At 35.3% G+C, this 16,152-nt stretch overlaps 1 protein-coding gene across 1 annotated transcript in view; it reads left to right on the top strand.

Moving 5' to 3' along the window:
* Positions 1-16,152, top strand: part of Alg3 (Alg3, alpha-1,3- mannosyltransferase) — a 416,824-nt gene that overhangs the window by 233,596 nt on the left and 167,076 nt on the right. Inside the window, exon 5 of the mRNA XM_068364818.1 lies at positions 12,834-13,039. Within this exon, the coding sequence (XP_068220919.1) occupies positions 12,834-13,039 (206 nt within the window). The remainder of the gene's footprint in view (positions 1-12,833; positions 13,040-16,152) is intronic.

The following is a 16,152-nucleotide window of genomic DNA, read 5'->3' as shown; positions in this document are numbered from 1 at the left end:
CAATCAATCTCTCTCTCTCTCTCTCTCTCTCTCTCTCTCTCTCTCTCTCTCTCTCTCTCTCTCTCTCACGTAGACTGTAGTTAGCCATTTAGTGAGAGGTAACACACACTAAAATATGTGGGTAAATAAAAAAAAATGTATTACAGAATAGACTTATTTTATTTATAGGAAGCTTACATTAAATAACATTCCATGAATGATGGCATACCATTGCCCACCATTTAGTTTGAAAATACTTACACCGAACAGGCATTTTACAGATTACACTCTGACATCACAATAGACAATTCGGGTGTGGTCGATAGTTATCACTCCTTGGGTTTCTCCAAACAATAAAATAAGTATTTAGGTTTACTTGCCTATCAAACGTTAAATTGATTTTCAAATTTCCATTTTTCTCCCCCTCGAGCGTATCCATTAATGCAATTTCGGATTGATAGTTAAACACAATCATGGTGCGACCACAGTCGTAGCAACCAAATGGAGTTTGGTGATCACAAGTCAAACGTAAAGATTTTGGTCTCGTAGTAAAGATGAGAGTAATTTTAGGGGAATTTGGTATTTATGTTCTGCAAAGTGTTATCCCTATCCCTATGCTGTACAAAGTGGAATCTTTCAGTGTTACCTATATATGGCTAAGATTATTATGGCCAAAATAACTGGAGTTCTATTCATAGTACTATCAAAGTTCTCCATATCAACAATGGCTAGATATAATTTTTCAGGACGCCCAGATACTTTTGGATAGGATAAGGTTTCTCAAGCTTGGCTTTTAATTTTTCCACTCAATAATTTAAACACACTAAAATCACGTCTTTCAAATAATAAAGTTACAATCAATAATTCTGTCTGTATAATCTGAGCAAACTCAATTAATTTAGGTGTAAGAATAACAATGCTTGTGATCTGATTGCCAAATAATTTTCCATAATAAATAATTGTTATGGATACATTTTAACTGTATATTCGACATATCATTTAGAAATTGCAGATAATGATTTCATGGATGAAAATAATCCGTCCAAAGCCATATTTTTAATATTTGACACAGTCCTACGCCTCTCTATGTCTTCTTCGTGGTTTTAGCCAAATTCGAGATGTTCTAAAGTTGTTTGAGCAAAGTTTAAGTCACAATTGATTTTAGATGTGATTGATAACTCCATAAGAATTCAGGTGTCAAACATTGAAAGATAAGGCCAGAGAGATTAAGATATTTCTATCTTAGAAAATCCACTAAATTACACACACACACACATATATATATATATATATATATATATATATATATATATATATATATATATATATATATATATATATATATATATATATATATATATATATATATATATATATATATATATATATATATATATATATATATATATATATATATATATATATATATATATATATATATATATATATAGCGTGTGTATAAGTTTGCGTAGGTTCGTATGTGTATAAAATCAATGGATATATAAAGATATACAGTATATAGAATTATCAATCCAAGTTTAAAATCTCGATATTCCCCAAAAGTGACGGTTCAATGTCTCTCTTCAGGTATAACCTATTGAAAGGCAAATCAGTAAAGTGTTTTATTAAAGAAGGTTTCCACCTAGCTATTGGGACTTGCAAGTGCGTGATGGAGGGCGAGCAAAGCCGGTGGCCTTGGGATGACTTTATCAACATGGAGCCTAGCATCCTGGAAGTTAAATTTAAATTCCTCGGTGGCAGCGGTGGAATTAAGGATCCACACAGTCATATCTAATTCCAACTTGATACAGACATATTTATTATCCTTCAAGTATTTATCTCCTGAGGCAACATCAAGCATACGTGGATGAATAAGATGCAGTCCTTCTATTTTGCCTCAGCCACCCACTCCTATTCCATTTTGTCCATTTTTGTAAAATAATCACTAGGTAAAATATTTGAAATGAATATTCCCTTGTAACCTTGGAAAAGATATCCAAGCTTCCCGACTGCTTTGACAGTGCGAGTCTCAGTCATGGCTAATAACTCTATAAAAGACCAATAATTGAAATGGGGATTTGATTCTACTTGACCTAAAGATTATATTTGCCAGAACATTGACAAATATAACATCTGTGCCATCTCTCAACAAGCTTCCATCGGGTGCAGTGACTTTTAGAACGGATTTTGATTCAGGAAAAATCAATTTTTGGGCTCGAGCCAAGTCGTTCCCTTCGGCAGCTTCCTACTGTATAATATTTCTGCAAGTAATATTACAAGAGAATTAATGTCAGGTATCATGGGGTTCTAATCCCCAGAACGACTATCCGAAGATATTGTGTATAATCAGGGACGTATCCGAAGATAACCATAGATATCTGTACCCTCAATAGACTTTACCCAGTCTAGTCAACTAGGGGGAAGGATAAGTGAGGAGCTGTTACATATCCTCTCTCCCTATGGTGCCCCCGTTCGTCTTTGATTCCTCATTCCTTTGTTCACTGTGTATCCTACACTTGTTGTTTCGTTGTGCGTTCTTTATCCGCTTTTTTTGAAGTTTTTCTTTGTATGATGGCTTCTTCTTTGTCGTCTAAGATGAGTACCATCCCCCTTTACAGTTCTATAGCCAAACTAGCTAAATTAATTACTGTTCATTCTATGCCATTGATACAAAATTCGAGATGACGATCAGTGATTGCCCCTCCTGATGTAAAATTATTGGTGAGAATAAGGGCAGTTAGGTCTTGGGAAAGTATTCACGATACCTACTGTATAGTGAGTCGGGGCCAGTTCACTCTCCACATAGCCGGCAATTCTAGGTCCCGCAGATGCCATATTAGATGTCTTTACTCACACTTAATTACCGGAACTAAATTAAATTGCATTAAACACATCATTATATCCTAAATTCCTACGAGAGGAGATTTTCTTTTTATTTAATCTTCTCTTTCCATTTCTTTTAGCATTCTTCCTTTTCTTTCCCTTGCCAGTAACGATCTGCCTACCAGTTGATTTTACCATCTCCATTCACCTCTGTTTAAGGCTGAATTTGAAATCTTTTGAACCCTGTTGTAAATCACGCATGACATTTTACCTAAGTTCAAGGGCTGAAGGTAACACGACTTTAGCTACAAAGGGGGCAACTCTTTTAGCGAGTCCAACAAATAGGCTAAAAAGCCCACCACCCTCCTCTAAAAATTTCAGTATCCCCTAAAGCCCCTCCATGTTGAAGTTTTATGGGGTCACTAGTAAATATGATGCTAAACTCTTCAGGAGAAGGTGGGAGAAATGCAACCCGCATGGGGCCTCACTCTGGAATAAGGATTTTATCGGATAATACGAAATCCAAGTTTTCAAGCTTTTCAAGAAGGATCACCTTACCAAAAAGGTGGAGGGGTAATACTCTACCCTCTACCCCATAGAAATTAAATTAGAAACCAAATGTGAAGTGACAGGTGCAAATATCAACACCATAGGAAAAACATATTCTTACTAGTAATATGCAGACCACCACATCAGACTCAAGAACAGGTTGAAGAGTCGTATGACAACTTGGACAAGAAGTTAACAATAAGTTAGCTGTCCTAATGGGAGACTTCAATGCACCAGTAAACTGGGACACTGAATTCATCATTAAACAGAGAAGGATAGCTTGGGCCGATAAACCAACCAGGGGAAACAACATACTAGACATTGTGCTAACAACAGAAGAAAATATTGAATCCAGTGTTTCAGTTGGCGAAAATATTTGCAAATGTGACCACATCATCGTTAGGTTTCAGGTAAATATTCCTCATCTAAAAGAAAGAAAAATCATAAAAAAAGGCTAGACTACAAACGTAACTGGATAAAACGGAAGGAATACACCAAGAATTTAGAATACAACGAAACAGGGAACATCGATACACAACTCCTTTGTAGAAATATATAAAGAAAAAAATGCTAAATGTATACCGCATGGAAAAATTTTACCAAATGGAACTCCATAACCTAAGTGGTTCAACAGAGAAATAGCCAATGCAATGGATCCACAGCCTTCAATTCATGAAATTTCCAAGCACAAGAAGCTAGGACGAAAAGTAGACAAACTAGTTAGAAAGGCCAAGATAAATGAAGAGAAAAGGGTGGCTTCAGCTAGTAAAGAAAACCCAAAACAATTTTTTGCATATGTAAACAGTAAAAAAAAAACAATAAAAAACAGTGTTTCAACTGCACTTTTCAATGCATATGGTACTGGTCTTGGAACGAAAAATCTAGGAGTACTATCCGATTTTAAAACTAAAATTGCCTTTGCGTTCTTTACTGTACCACCTTTGTCTTCAAATACGTCTTGAAACTCTGATAGAACATTATTTACAGACACTCCATTCTTGTGTTCATTTTCTGTATCTGTAACCTTCAAAATACTAGGCCCATCTAATTTTATAAAATGAAACCAATCCAAACCTAGTAAAGTTTGTCCTTTACCTTTAACTACCATTAATGGCATTCTGTCTAACTTCTGATCTTTATACTGTACTTCTACATTCGAAGCACCTATTACCTGAATATCAAAACCATCATAACCTTTCAAAACTCTATTTGTACCTTCTAATAGCAAATTAGGAATGGTTTTACCTGTTTTCTCAGACATAATTGATACATCAGCTGCTATGTCAACTTGCATTGCAATTGGTTTACAATTTATGATCACTTCTACCAATATATGTTTCTTTGCACCTTTTTTCATAGAATTGATGCGAAGCACAAAATCATTTTCTGACTTATCCTGATTATCATGAACATTTTCCACATTATTCTCTTGGCCTATAGTATCAAGTGCTGCATTCATTTTCTTCTCGTACTGTTTAGGGAATCTACAAACATTTCCCTCCAGATGCCGAAGCCTTGACGAGAATGGGGGCTTTGAGATTAGCAGCTGGGCTCTGATGAACTGTTTGAATTGCTTACCCATTGGACCTTGGTGCCAAATTTTTTATCCACTTTGGCTAGTTTGATTATAGTTTGACTGCTTCTTTGGATTTGGCACAGTGTGGGAGGGATGGCATGCCATCTCAACCTGTACATATTTCGACACCATCACCATCTGCTAGACCCCATTGGGTGCAGACTTGGCCTGTTTAGAGTCGGGCTCCAGTGATCCGGTTTCAAGTTCCCCATATTTGTGGGTAATGGGTGACACCAGGTATTGGAATCATCGGTGGGAGGGGCTAACTACCCCCAATGACCACTGTACGCCCACCTTAAGAGAGGCAGCCCCTCTCTAATAGAGGACTGGTCCCCGCTGAAGGACTGACATCCTCTGATAAGAGGTGGATAACCCAGCTTGCTTCATCTTTAAAAACTAACCACTCTGTTGATGACTTGGAAACTCTAAAGGACCATGCTACTGATGATGAAAAATAAGATAATTTGGGTGACATATAGAATTTGCGAATCCTTCATGTCACTGAAATTTCCATAGAAACTAATTATGATGTGCTGTGTAAATCATTTCAATATTATGGTCGTATCAAAGAAATTCGAAGGAGGCTTGAAAATAACAATTGGGATTCATGGATATCATTTGATAATCATGATGAAGCATTTAATCCAATCAGTGATATTATGAATATTGAAATCAATAATTTGAGCATCAAGGGTGTTCTTTGCGATAGGGTACCTAAGGATCTAGATATATACAAACCTGCAGATGGGATTGATAAAGGTGTAGAGGGAGTTGTACCCTCCCAGAGAAAGCCAAAACACCGAAAGTGGCATATTGCTCAGTCAAAAAGGAATACAGGAAATTATTTTAAGCTATGTAAATTTCTTCAAAAGAAAGTGGTTACCATCGCACCAGGAGATATATCTCGTTTTGGAAAGAACAGTTCCTCATAAGTGCCAAATCAGAAACACAATCCGTGATACTATGCAATTCAAAGACAGAGAATGATGACATAAAGTTGGAAGTAAAACCCCATCTAAACTTCAGTTATGGAAGGGAAGTAGTTTTCAATTGAGACATAAATTTACAGAAGAGGAGATACTGGCCATGTGTCGTTTAATTGTGTGAAAAACACATAAAGCCCCTGGAACGTCAATGATTATCCTGACTTTCCATTATGCTGACGTCCCTTTCCATATTTACATGGAAAATGAATGAATTAAAGTTTGAACTTTTAAGCAGAAGTCACTGCAATGTTTTAATTGCTTTAGATATGGGCATCCATCTAAAGTTTGCAAGAACGGTAAAATGTGTAGTACTTGCTCCCATGTTTACCATGGAGAATGTACACTAGAGGCCAATTGTATAAACTGCAATTTGAAACATAAATCTACTGATAGGAGCTGCCAGCCTTATAATTTAAAACAGGCTGCTTTCAATAAATCCAGTATCGAACACATAAGTGTGGGAATACCAAGAGACAATTGAGTAAATTAACAAGTTATACAAAAATATTGAAATCTGGAGGATTTCAACCCTGATAAAATTCTGCATGATAGGGCAAGAATATCACTTAAGGCTTTGCTCACCTCTATTAAATCTTTGTTCCCATTATAAGATATCAGGTGCACCTGTAGTTAGGAAAACACCAAAACCTGATAAATCACCACCTGTTAATAGGAAAAGAGAGAGAGACCTCCATCTCTCTCACCCCCATCCATTAAAAACACCAAATTTATGACATCAAATAGATATGATGTTCCGCCTGTTGATATTTCAGATCAACAGGAAATCTTCTGAAATCAATAAAAAATTCAAGTTGAGGTCCACCATCCCCCACAAGAATCAAGTAAAAAGAACACTGAAAAGGTTAATATAAAACCCAACTTATCAAGACCCACACTTAAGAAACCTTCAGAAAATATTGTTAAATCAAAAGCTGTCAATGAGAAGATGCCATCCAGGATGTCTTCCAAAAAATAATACATCGTTTTCTCCTCCATTTTGTCATGGAATTGTCAGCGTTTAAGGGCCAAATATGAAGAATTTAACCTCGTAATTCACGAGTATTCCCCCATAATTGTATGTCTACAGGAGAACAAGCTTGATACTAATACTCCTTGTCCTTGCAAATATGTTAGTTATAGGATACCATATGATCACCGATTAGGGAGCCATGGCGGAAGTCTCATATATGTTCGTCAAGATGTTCCCCAAATGTCGTTGTCTATCTGAACACCTCTGCAGGCAGTGGCTGTACAGATTGATATAGGGAGAAAATACACAATCTGTATGATAATTTATTAGAGGTGACAACACAAATCGCATAACCTTTCCTCTCACTAGGAGATTTAATAGTAGACATCCTTTATGGGGTGATGTTTTGTTAAATGTAAGGGGTAATATTATATCATCAACTTGGAGAATGAAGATGTAGGACTCCTTAATACAGGAGAGCCCATCAATTGCAAGCTTTAACCGTCTTCTCGATTTTAATTGGAGAACATTAGATGATTGGCATACTAGTGATCATGCACCAATCATTATAAACAACAGCAATGGTTCAGCTTAACAGAGATCGCCACGATGGAATCTTGATAAGGCGGACTGGGATAGATTTCGGGAGCTAAGTGAAATTGAAGGAAATACAGAACAGTTTGAAAGTGTTGATGATACCATAGACTTACTTAATGGAACTCTTCACACAGTAGAAGTCAATTCCATTCCCAAAACAACACGAATATTCAAACGATGACCAGTCCCATGGTGGTCTTCAGAACTAGCTACCCTGCGTAGAGCCACAAGAAGGTCTTTAACTTGATTGCGCAGATGCCATACCGAGGAGAATTTAATGACATACAAGAAATGTAGAGCACTGTTTCGTTGTGCTATGAAAGAAGTTCAGTGCCAGTCTTGGGTGTCGTTTGTTTCCTCCTTTAACAGTAGAACACCAATATCATTTGTGTGAAGGAAAGTAAAAAAGATAGCAGGCAAATTCACCCCAAACCCATCACCAGTGTTGAAGGTGAATGGTCAGTGTGTGACTGGAGCAACCGTAGTAAGCAATGCCCTGGCTGATCCTTTCTCAAATATATATCATGCAAGTGTGAAGCAGCTCCTGGTCACCAGTATAGGAGTATTGAAGAAAAGAAAATTTTAAATTTTGCAACAGGGAGGGAAGTGCCATACAATTTTCCTTTTACTGAAAGAGAATTTGATTCCACACTTGTTACGTGTAAAGATACAGCCCCTGGACCCTATGAAATTCCATATGCAATGATCATGCATGTACCTTTTAATACCAAGTTATTTATTTTAAGCATTATTAACAGAATATGGCATGATCATTGTTATCCAAGTGTTTGGGAACTAGCCATTATTTTAGCCTTTTTAAAACCCGGTAAGGATAAGTTTTTAGCTGCAAACTATAGACCAATTGCATTGACATCTTGTTTATGTAAGATCGTAGAGAAGATGGGCAATGCATGATTGATGTGCTTCCTGGAAAAGAAGGATATTTTATCACCCATCCAGTGTGGATTTAGGAAAATACACTCAACTACTGATGTGTTGATACGACTTGAGTTCTCTATTTGGGAAGCCTTTGCTTCTAAACAGCACCATGTAACAGTCCTTTTCTTTTTACCTTGAAAAGGAATTTGACACTGCATGGAGATATGATAAACTTAAAACCATTCATGATTTGGGATTACGAGGAGAGCTATCATTGTTTTTACAATCATTTATTTTGCATAAATTTTTTTAAAGTGAGAATGGGGGAAACTGTATCTGAAAGGAAATGTTAGGAAGTTTTCCAGGGTAGTGTGCTAAGTTTAACTTTATTTGCTCTAGTTATTAATGGGATAACTTCAGCCATTCCGCAAGATATTCTCTCAACATTATTTGTTGATGATGGAGCTAGAATGGCAATGGTTAAGAGAAAACTACAAATTACAATTGATAATATTTAAGTTTTCGACAACCAAAACTACTGTTGTTCATTTTTGTCATATTCGAGGATTACATCCAGACCTGGATATATACATCAAAGGTCAACGTATCTCATGTGTAAGTGAAGCTAGATTTCTAGGGTAGATATTTGATTGTAGAATTACATGGGTTCCTTACTTGAAAGCCTTAAGATAAAATGTCTTGAGGCCCTGAATCTTATAAAAGTTTTTCCCATACATTGTGGGGGACTGACCACAAAATTCTTTTGAAGTTGTACAAGTCCTTAATTTTTTTCAAAAATAAGTTATGGATGTGAAATATACTCCTCAGCCACCCCAAGCCGAGTATAGATTTTAAATTGCGTACACCATGCTGGTATCAGATGTCCACAGGAGCCTTTAGAACTTTGCCTATCCCAAGCCTCCTCGATGATGCTGGAGAATTCCTTTAGACCTTTACTGGCTCCAAATCCAATACGGGCGTTGGATTTGGAGTATTTAATAGTAATTTTAATGGTAGAGGTGCTCTTCCTTTAGTATCCTCTATATATACTGCCGAACTATATGGCATTCTAACCGCTATTGAGAAAATAGCATTGAAAGACGAGGGCAATTTAACCATATTTAGTGATGCAAGAAGTGTCCTACAATCTTTAGAAGTTTTTCATTCCAATAACCCTTTTATTTTAAAGATTTTAGAAGGGCTTTTTGTTATTGGAGTGAGGGGTATAACAGTTCAATTTTGTTGGGTTTCAGCACATATAGGTGTGTCTGGAAATGAGAATGCAGATTTACTGGCAAAGAATGCTACAGCTGAGTTGCTACCAAGAAGGTATCTCATTCTTTGTAATGATTTTTTACCTAGCATTAAGAAGTTGGTTTATGATAATTGGCAACAACATTGGGATAGTTTAGCTGAAAATAAGATGAGGGAAATAATGAATGTCATAGCCCCTTGGAGTAATAACATGATCCCTTGAAAGTGGGAGACTACTCTTTGTCGTCTCCGCATTGGTCACTCGGTTGGAACACTAGTTTCTGCAAAAGACCCAACACCAACAGTATTACGACGACTGTTTGTTACCTTTAACAGTGAGGCATTTGTTGACCGAATGCTCCAATTATAGCAACTTGAATAATAGATATCTGTTTGAGGCTCGAGGTGAGGATGGCAGGTTCATCCTTGCCAAGATTCTTGGACATGATGTGTCTTACCATACGAGTTGCATTTTTAGATTTATTTCAGAAGCAGGTCTTTTGAAAACTATTTAACTTTTATTATGACATTTTAAATTTTATGGGTTTAATTGAATACTCTTTTATTTATTATATATAAGAAATGGTATTGACGTCAATGACCTTAGATATCAGGATGCTAGAAAACTTATAATTAATTAATCAATCTACAAACATTTGAAAAAGGTCCGGTCTTTCTACAATTCAGGCATTTTTGTCTTGTAGCAGGGCATTCCCTTGCTTCGTATGCAAGATGATCAGTTTTGCCACACCTATAACATTTGGGTTTTTCCTGTTGCTTCTGCATATAGGTCTGATTCTGATATTTGTGACCATTAGAGTTCGGTAACTTCCTTTGACTAGGCTTTGAACTAATTATGATTGTCTTTCAATTTCGTGCCTATCTTGCAAATTTTAGAATTTTTCATTTTATTGCTTGTAGAATTACAGTATCTATTATATTACTTTACCTATTTGATGTTTCTACAGCTCTGCCTATAATCAATACTGTCTCTATTGTTAAATCTTTATCTTTCCAATCATTTTTCCTTAGCTCTCGTGATGTGCAATGGGCAATAATGATCTTTGATAATATTTTCTAATTCTAGAAATTCACATGAAACCGCTAAATTTTTAAGTCTAGTCACAAGTGAATCTAGGCTCTCGTGGTCTTTCTGATACGGCTGTGCTGTAAATTGATACCTTTAAAAAAAATTCATTGACCTAAGGGGCAAAATATGTAGTAAGAGCCTTAATCGCAGCTTCAATCGTGTCGTCTGTAGGTTGTAGTGTCTTACACACTTCCCGAACCTCTCTACTGGCTGTGTGCCGTAGTAACCCCTTCTTCTGTGCATCTTTCATACTACCTAAAGCTTCAATGAATATCTGAAACTCCTCACACCACTGTTGCCATCATGTTACAACATAATTGGGTTCTGCAACATTGCTGAACTTCTCTGAATGTTCGATGTCTTAGAGGCATTTTGACTTCTTATCTGGATTAGGTTAGGCAAATGAAATCTACAAAATTAACTAAAAGGTAATTATAACATAATTTCTATATTAGTTGCACCGCTTGTGTGTTTGTACAACCAAATTGCGTAGTATTACAATTTTTGTTTTATGTAAACTGCCATTGTCTTATAGGAAAATTTTACCACCTAAGGCCTACTGGTAGCAAGTTTCAATCCTACCTTACTTGGTACTAACTAATTAAATTATATAAGATGTTTGCTTCTTTCTTGACGTGGAGCTTGAATGTAGAAATGGGGTTGTGGCATTCCTCTTGTGTATTGCATTCCTGCTGCATGCGGTTACATCTAGTCTTCCTGCTGCTGTTTTTCTCTGCATGGGTTTCGTCTCAACTGTAGTCGCCAATGGGTAATGTTTGGCCTACATCACACTTACTTGATATCAGCTCACTATCCCAGCATCTTCGCCGACTTGCCTTTTGGTTGGAAGGGATACAATCAGAGACTTCTTATTAAAATACGTTTAATTACTCTCAGGTCTACATCTCTGATCTTCTCTAAAGACTTGCGAGAATTCGAGGGAGAATATGTAAGCAAAACTCGTACAAAACAATACAAAAATAACAAATGAGCATCAGTCTATAAAAGATTGGGTCCTACTGCAATACAAAAGTAAGAAGAATCACATCCTAACTCTAGGACAACTAATCAATGGTTAAATTTTTCATAACATACGCTACTGCACTTATACTTAATGTCTTAAAATGTTCTATCTATGCAATAATTTGCAACATTACTCTTAATACCCGTACCACATTACAGTACAAAATACATAACAGTAGTTAACCATCTGAGTTTAGTTAATGACAGAGATGTTATTTCAGTTGTAACAAAAGTCATGGTGATTAATAATTTTCAAAAATTTTCGAAGTTTTAAATGAAAAAAAAACAAATTTAAGTTTCACATGAAATTTAGATTAAAAACTATTTTATCTTTTATAATTGAATTTGGTTTGCATTGGTCATAATGATTTTTGTCAGTTTTATCAATGGCTTGGAATTATGATGCTGAAAATTCAGTTATTAATTTTTCACCATGCTGTCTCGCTTCTTACCTTTATCCTTATTAACCAAAGTTTTATAAGTTGATTTGTGTCCAGCTCATGAACTCTCCCTTTTACCTTTGGATTCTTGGGTGTATTTATGCTTCTTGATCCCAGGAACTCTCATAGTTCCTTCAGGTTACTTTTCTCTCTTCAGCTCCAATTTAGACTAATTTGTGATTTTCTGAAGAAAACCAATGTGTTTTCAGGCAAAAATAATATTTTTCATATACACTTAAAAAAATAATTTCTAACCAAATTACCCACCATTGCTCTTTTATAACTGTATCAACTTGTATACAGAATAATTCTGAGAACCTTATAACGCTGAGCAGCCTTATGTGATGTGTCAACCTAGCATGCGTAGTTTTTTGTTTCTTTTTTCTCAACATTTTTTCATTACAAATTAATTGAAATGAAATTTGTGTGGGTTTGAGTACAAAAATTATATTTTTAAATGTCTGTCATTTTAATACTACTATTGGAATATTTTTAGCAATGGTCATTTTGATGATGTTTGTATTTATGAATTATAAAATGATCAAGAGGTAGCATATAGGTAGAGTTGCATATTACACAATGCATGATTTCAAGCTTCACTTAGCTTCTTCACTTGTATTGCAATATGTGTTATTTCGTGATTAATCTCTCTAATTCATGTCATTAGGTCATTCTTGGTGCACCATTCCTGCTGAGTAATCCAGTCGGATATATCAAGCAATCCTTTGATATAGGACGAGTGTTTTTATTCCAATGGACTGTGAATTGGCGTTTCCTGTCAGAGGATCTTTTTGTGAACCCAGGATTTCATTTAGTCCTATTAATTTTGCACCTGGTTCTCCTTGCATCTTTTGCATACACACATTGGAACAAGTAAGTACATTACTTGAGATTTTTCAGAAAGTTATGTTTGTTTGTTACTTCCCCAGAATACATTTTTATAGATACAATAAGTATTATTATTTATTTGTTATCTTTAGTTTATCAGTAATAATATTAGGGGTCATCCATCACTTGTATGTACAGCAGAAGAAAACTAGACAACAGAATAAACATTTCCTTCATCCTGTTGATTGTAAGGCTTTTTTAATGTAATTTCTTATTCTAGGAAATTTAAGTCTGGTTTTCCTAATCTGGAGTAATTGGATTAGAAGTTCTGAAAGATATTTCTTATAAAATTTAAATGGAACTGTACTATGTTATGAGAATGTTGGATTTTAAAAAGATGAAAATACATACTATTAGTTTATTTATGTCTTGAAGAAAAAAATGGTCTTATTTTAGGGCAGTTTAATCCATTACAAAAAGTACCAATATAACAATGTTAAAGATTTAAGGCATGAAAGTAATGTTTGGATTGAAAATTATGATAAATGGTCTAGCATTTGGAGTAGCAATGAGATTATAGTTTACAATTTGTTCCACTATAAATCCATTTCTTTTTTACCAACCATGCTTAGTATATCTGAATGAAATTCTATATGTCTATTACACACAAAACGATTAGCACCTGCAAGTAGGATAGAGCTTGCACATTTAGTTTTCCAGGTCCCAGCAGTTAGCTCTCTTGCTTAGCTCACAAAGCTTTCAAAAATTTCTTAATCACCAACCCTTCCAGTATTAGGACAAAACCTTCTGCCCTGTTCTTGGTTGTAAATCTCTTGGTCTCTAGGGTTGGCAGTTTTTCCACTTCGTTTCCTTCAATTTCATTCTTCTCAAGTTGCACGGGATCCCAAGCATATAACATCTTCCCATGAGACGCCAATAGCTCTGACATCATCAGCATTCACCTCCTCAAAGCCATAGATGTTTTCTTTCCACTCCCCATTATATCAAATACAGCTGCTCGTTCTTTCCAAATTGCCCCACCTTCTGGAACACAATCGAACAAACTAACGAACAACTGTGTTTGATATAAACAAGATTGTAATAAAAACTGATTGGTATCTACTTAAGATACAAAACCAACTAATACTAATCTTTCCCATTGTTTTCGTTTATAAGTTAATAGGGCCATCTCTGTGCGAGTTGGAGCTTGACTCATTAGGGTGGTAAATCTCCTCCTTTTATTAATAATTAAGTTGATGGTCACTACATCCTACAGCATGCTTCCCAAATTATCTGATTAGAGCGAAGGCAAACCTCCTTAGGATTTTTTATTATTTCCCAAAAGAAACAATTAATTATTAAACTATCATACTATGATAAATAGTCTTATTTAGAATACTTTAATCTTAGTAACACCGATCTCACTAAACTGATACATAGCCTGGTTTTTATATGTAATTTCAGGCGATTTGATTTCAAAATTTTACTTAACCTAGCCATTATTTGATTTGCTTTTTTCAATCTTTCATTAAACTCCAATTCTAAAGATCCTGTTTCAGAGATCATAGTTCCTAAATATTTAAATAGTTCTACCCCATTAATCCTTTCTACTTCCAATAATATTTCATCTTCCATTGCATATTCCTTTCTCGTCATCTCCTATTTATCGTGATCCCAACTTCATGTGATATTTCATGCATTTTGGTAAGCAAGCTTTCTAAGTCCTTTGTTGTTCTGCTAATAAGGACAGCATCATCAGCATACTCAAGGTCAGCGAGTTTCCTGTTACCAATCCAGTTCAATATTACATTGTTTATTTTGCTTGTGCTTTTTATATAGCGACTGTCTGCGTTTTCATCCTACTTCAGTATCGTTTTCTTTTATTTTTAAGGGGAACCTACTATATTGAAAGTATCTTTGTGGTATTTTGATATTTCAGGTTTGCTACTTACAAAATTAAACAGGATTTCTAAACTGTCGTTCTCTGGTTAATACTACCTTACTTAATGCTAATAAAACTAATATGTGAGCTTGATAGGAACCAGGATGCAGAGAAGATACCAAAATAAGGCCTGTACCAACCGTGTGTCACACAATTGTACATAATTCCTTTTGTATATATTATGCTTGTATCTTCGCTCTTCCCTCGCACTAAAAAGAACCAGAATAAACATGTCTGCGTGTCGCCTATTTAACATTGTCATTTTCTCGAACATGTAATTTCCTGTTGCCTTGAGGTTTTGTATGTAAAGGAGAGTGTTCCATAATAAATTAACTCAGTTGCTGTCACACTGCCTTTGAGTTCACAACCTTTCTCTCGGCACCGTCACAGGCCATTTCCAGGCAGGTAGTCCCGTAAGCCCCTCTCTAATAGAGATGGTTTCACCTGGTATTGGTCATTAAAGTGGTCATTACTGTTTATTTTATTCTGTTACCTTTATTGAAACTAATCTCTATTTTAAACTTTTTTTCAACTTTCACGTTAATGCTAAGTTGACCCACAGGGATTCACCTAGGGTCAGAACATAAAATTATCCAGTAATACCAATAAAAACTAAACCATTTTCGTCTTATGTATTATTGTTTGGATTCGTTTAACTAAACAGGGACAAATAACCTTTCGATAGCATTTCAATATTATTAGTTTATTTTTTTCATGCTTCGACATTCATTCTTTAACATTTTATTAATCACAGCAATTTTATTTAGGTTTTTCATTCTATAATACAAAAAAATAGCAAAGAAACTGATCATATCTTTGAGAACATCGAACTCGGACAATTCCAATTTATAGATTAGCAACTTGATGCCTTCTACCTTACTGTAAAATTTTCCATGATAGACATCGGAGACAAAAGCAGCAGAAAAAGTGCAATAGTCCGTCTTTGTTGCTAGTGCTCAGCCAAGAGCCTTCTCATTCATTACATTTTGATGCGTTGGTCCCTAAATTAGGACATTTTAATAGAAATCTCTTAACAATATATCCAGCAATGTAGCGAAGAGACTTATTTTATAACGTCAGATATTGACTTTTCAAATTTACCTATCTCATTCTCGGTCAGATTCTGTTTTTTCCCCAAATCATCCATTATCCCTTCTTTTTCCATTTCAAGTTCATTATGATATTTTTCAACAGAGTGCTAGTCAAGCACATTTCT

This window comes from Palaemon carinicauda, chromosome 42, assembly GCF_036898095.1.
Source record: "Palaemon carinicauda isolate YSFRI2023 chromosome 42, ASM3689809v2, whole genome shotgun sequence".
NCBI lineage: Eukaryota > Metazoa > Arthropoda > Malacostraca > Decapoda > Palaemonidae > Palaemon > Palaemon carinicauda.
Note: the sequence above shows the minus strand (reverse complement) of the source record. Positions and strands in the feature narration are given on the sequence as shown.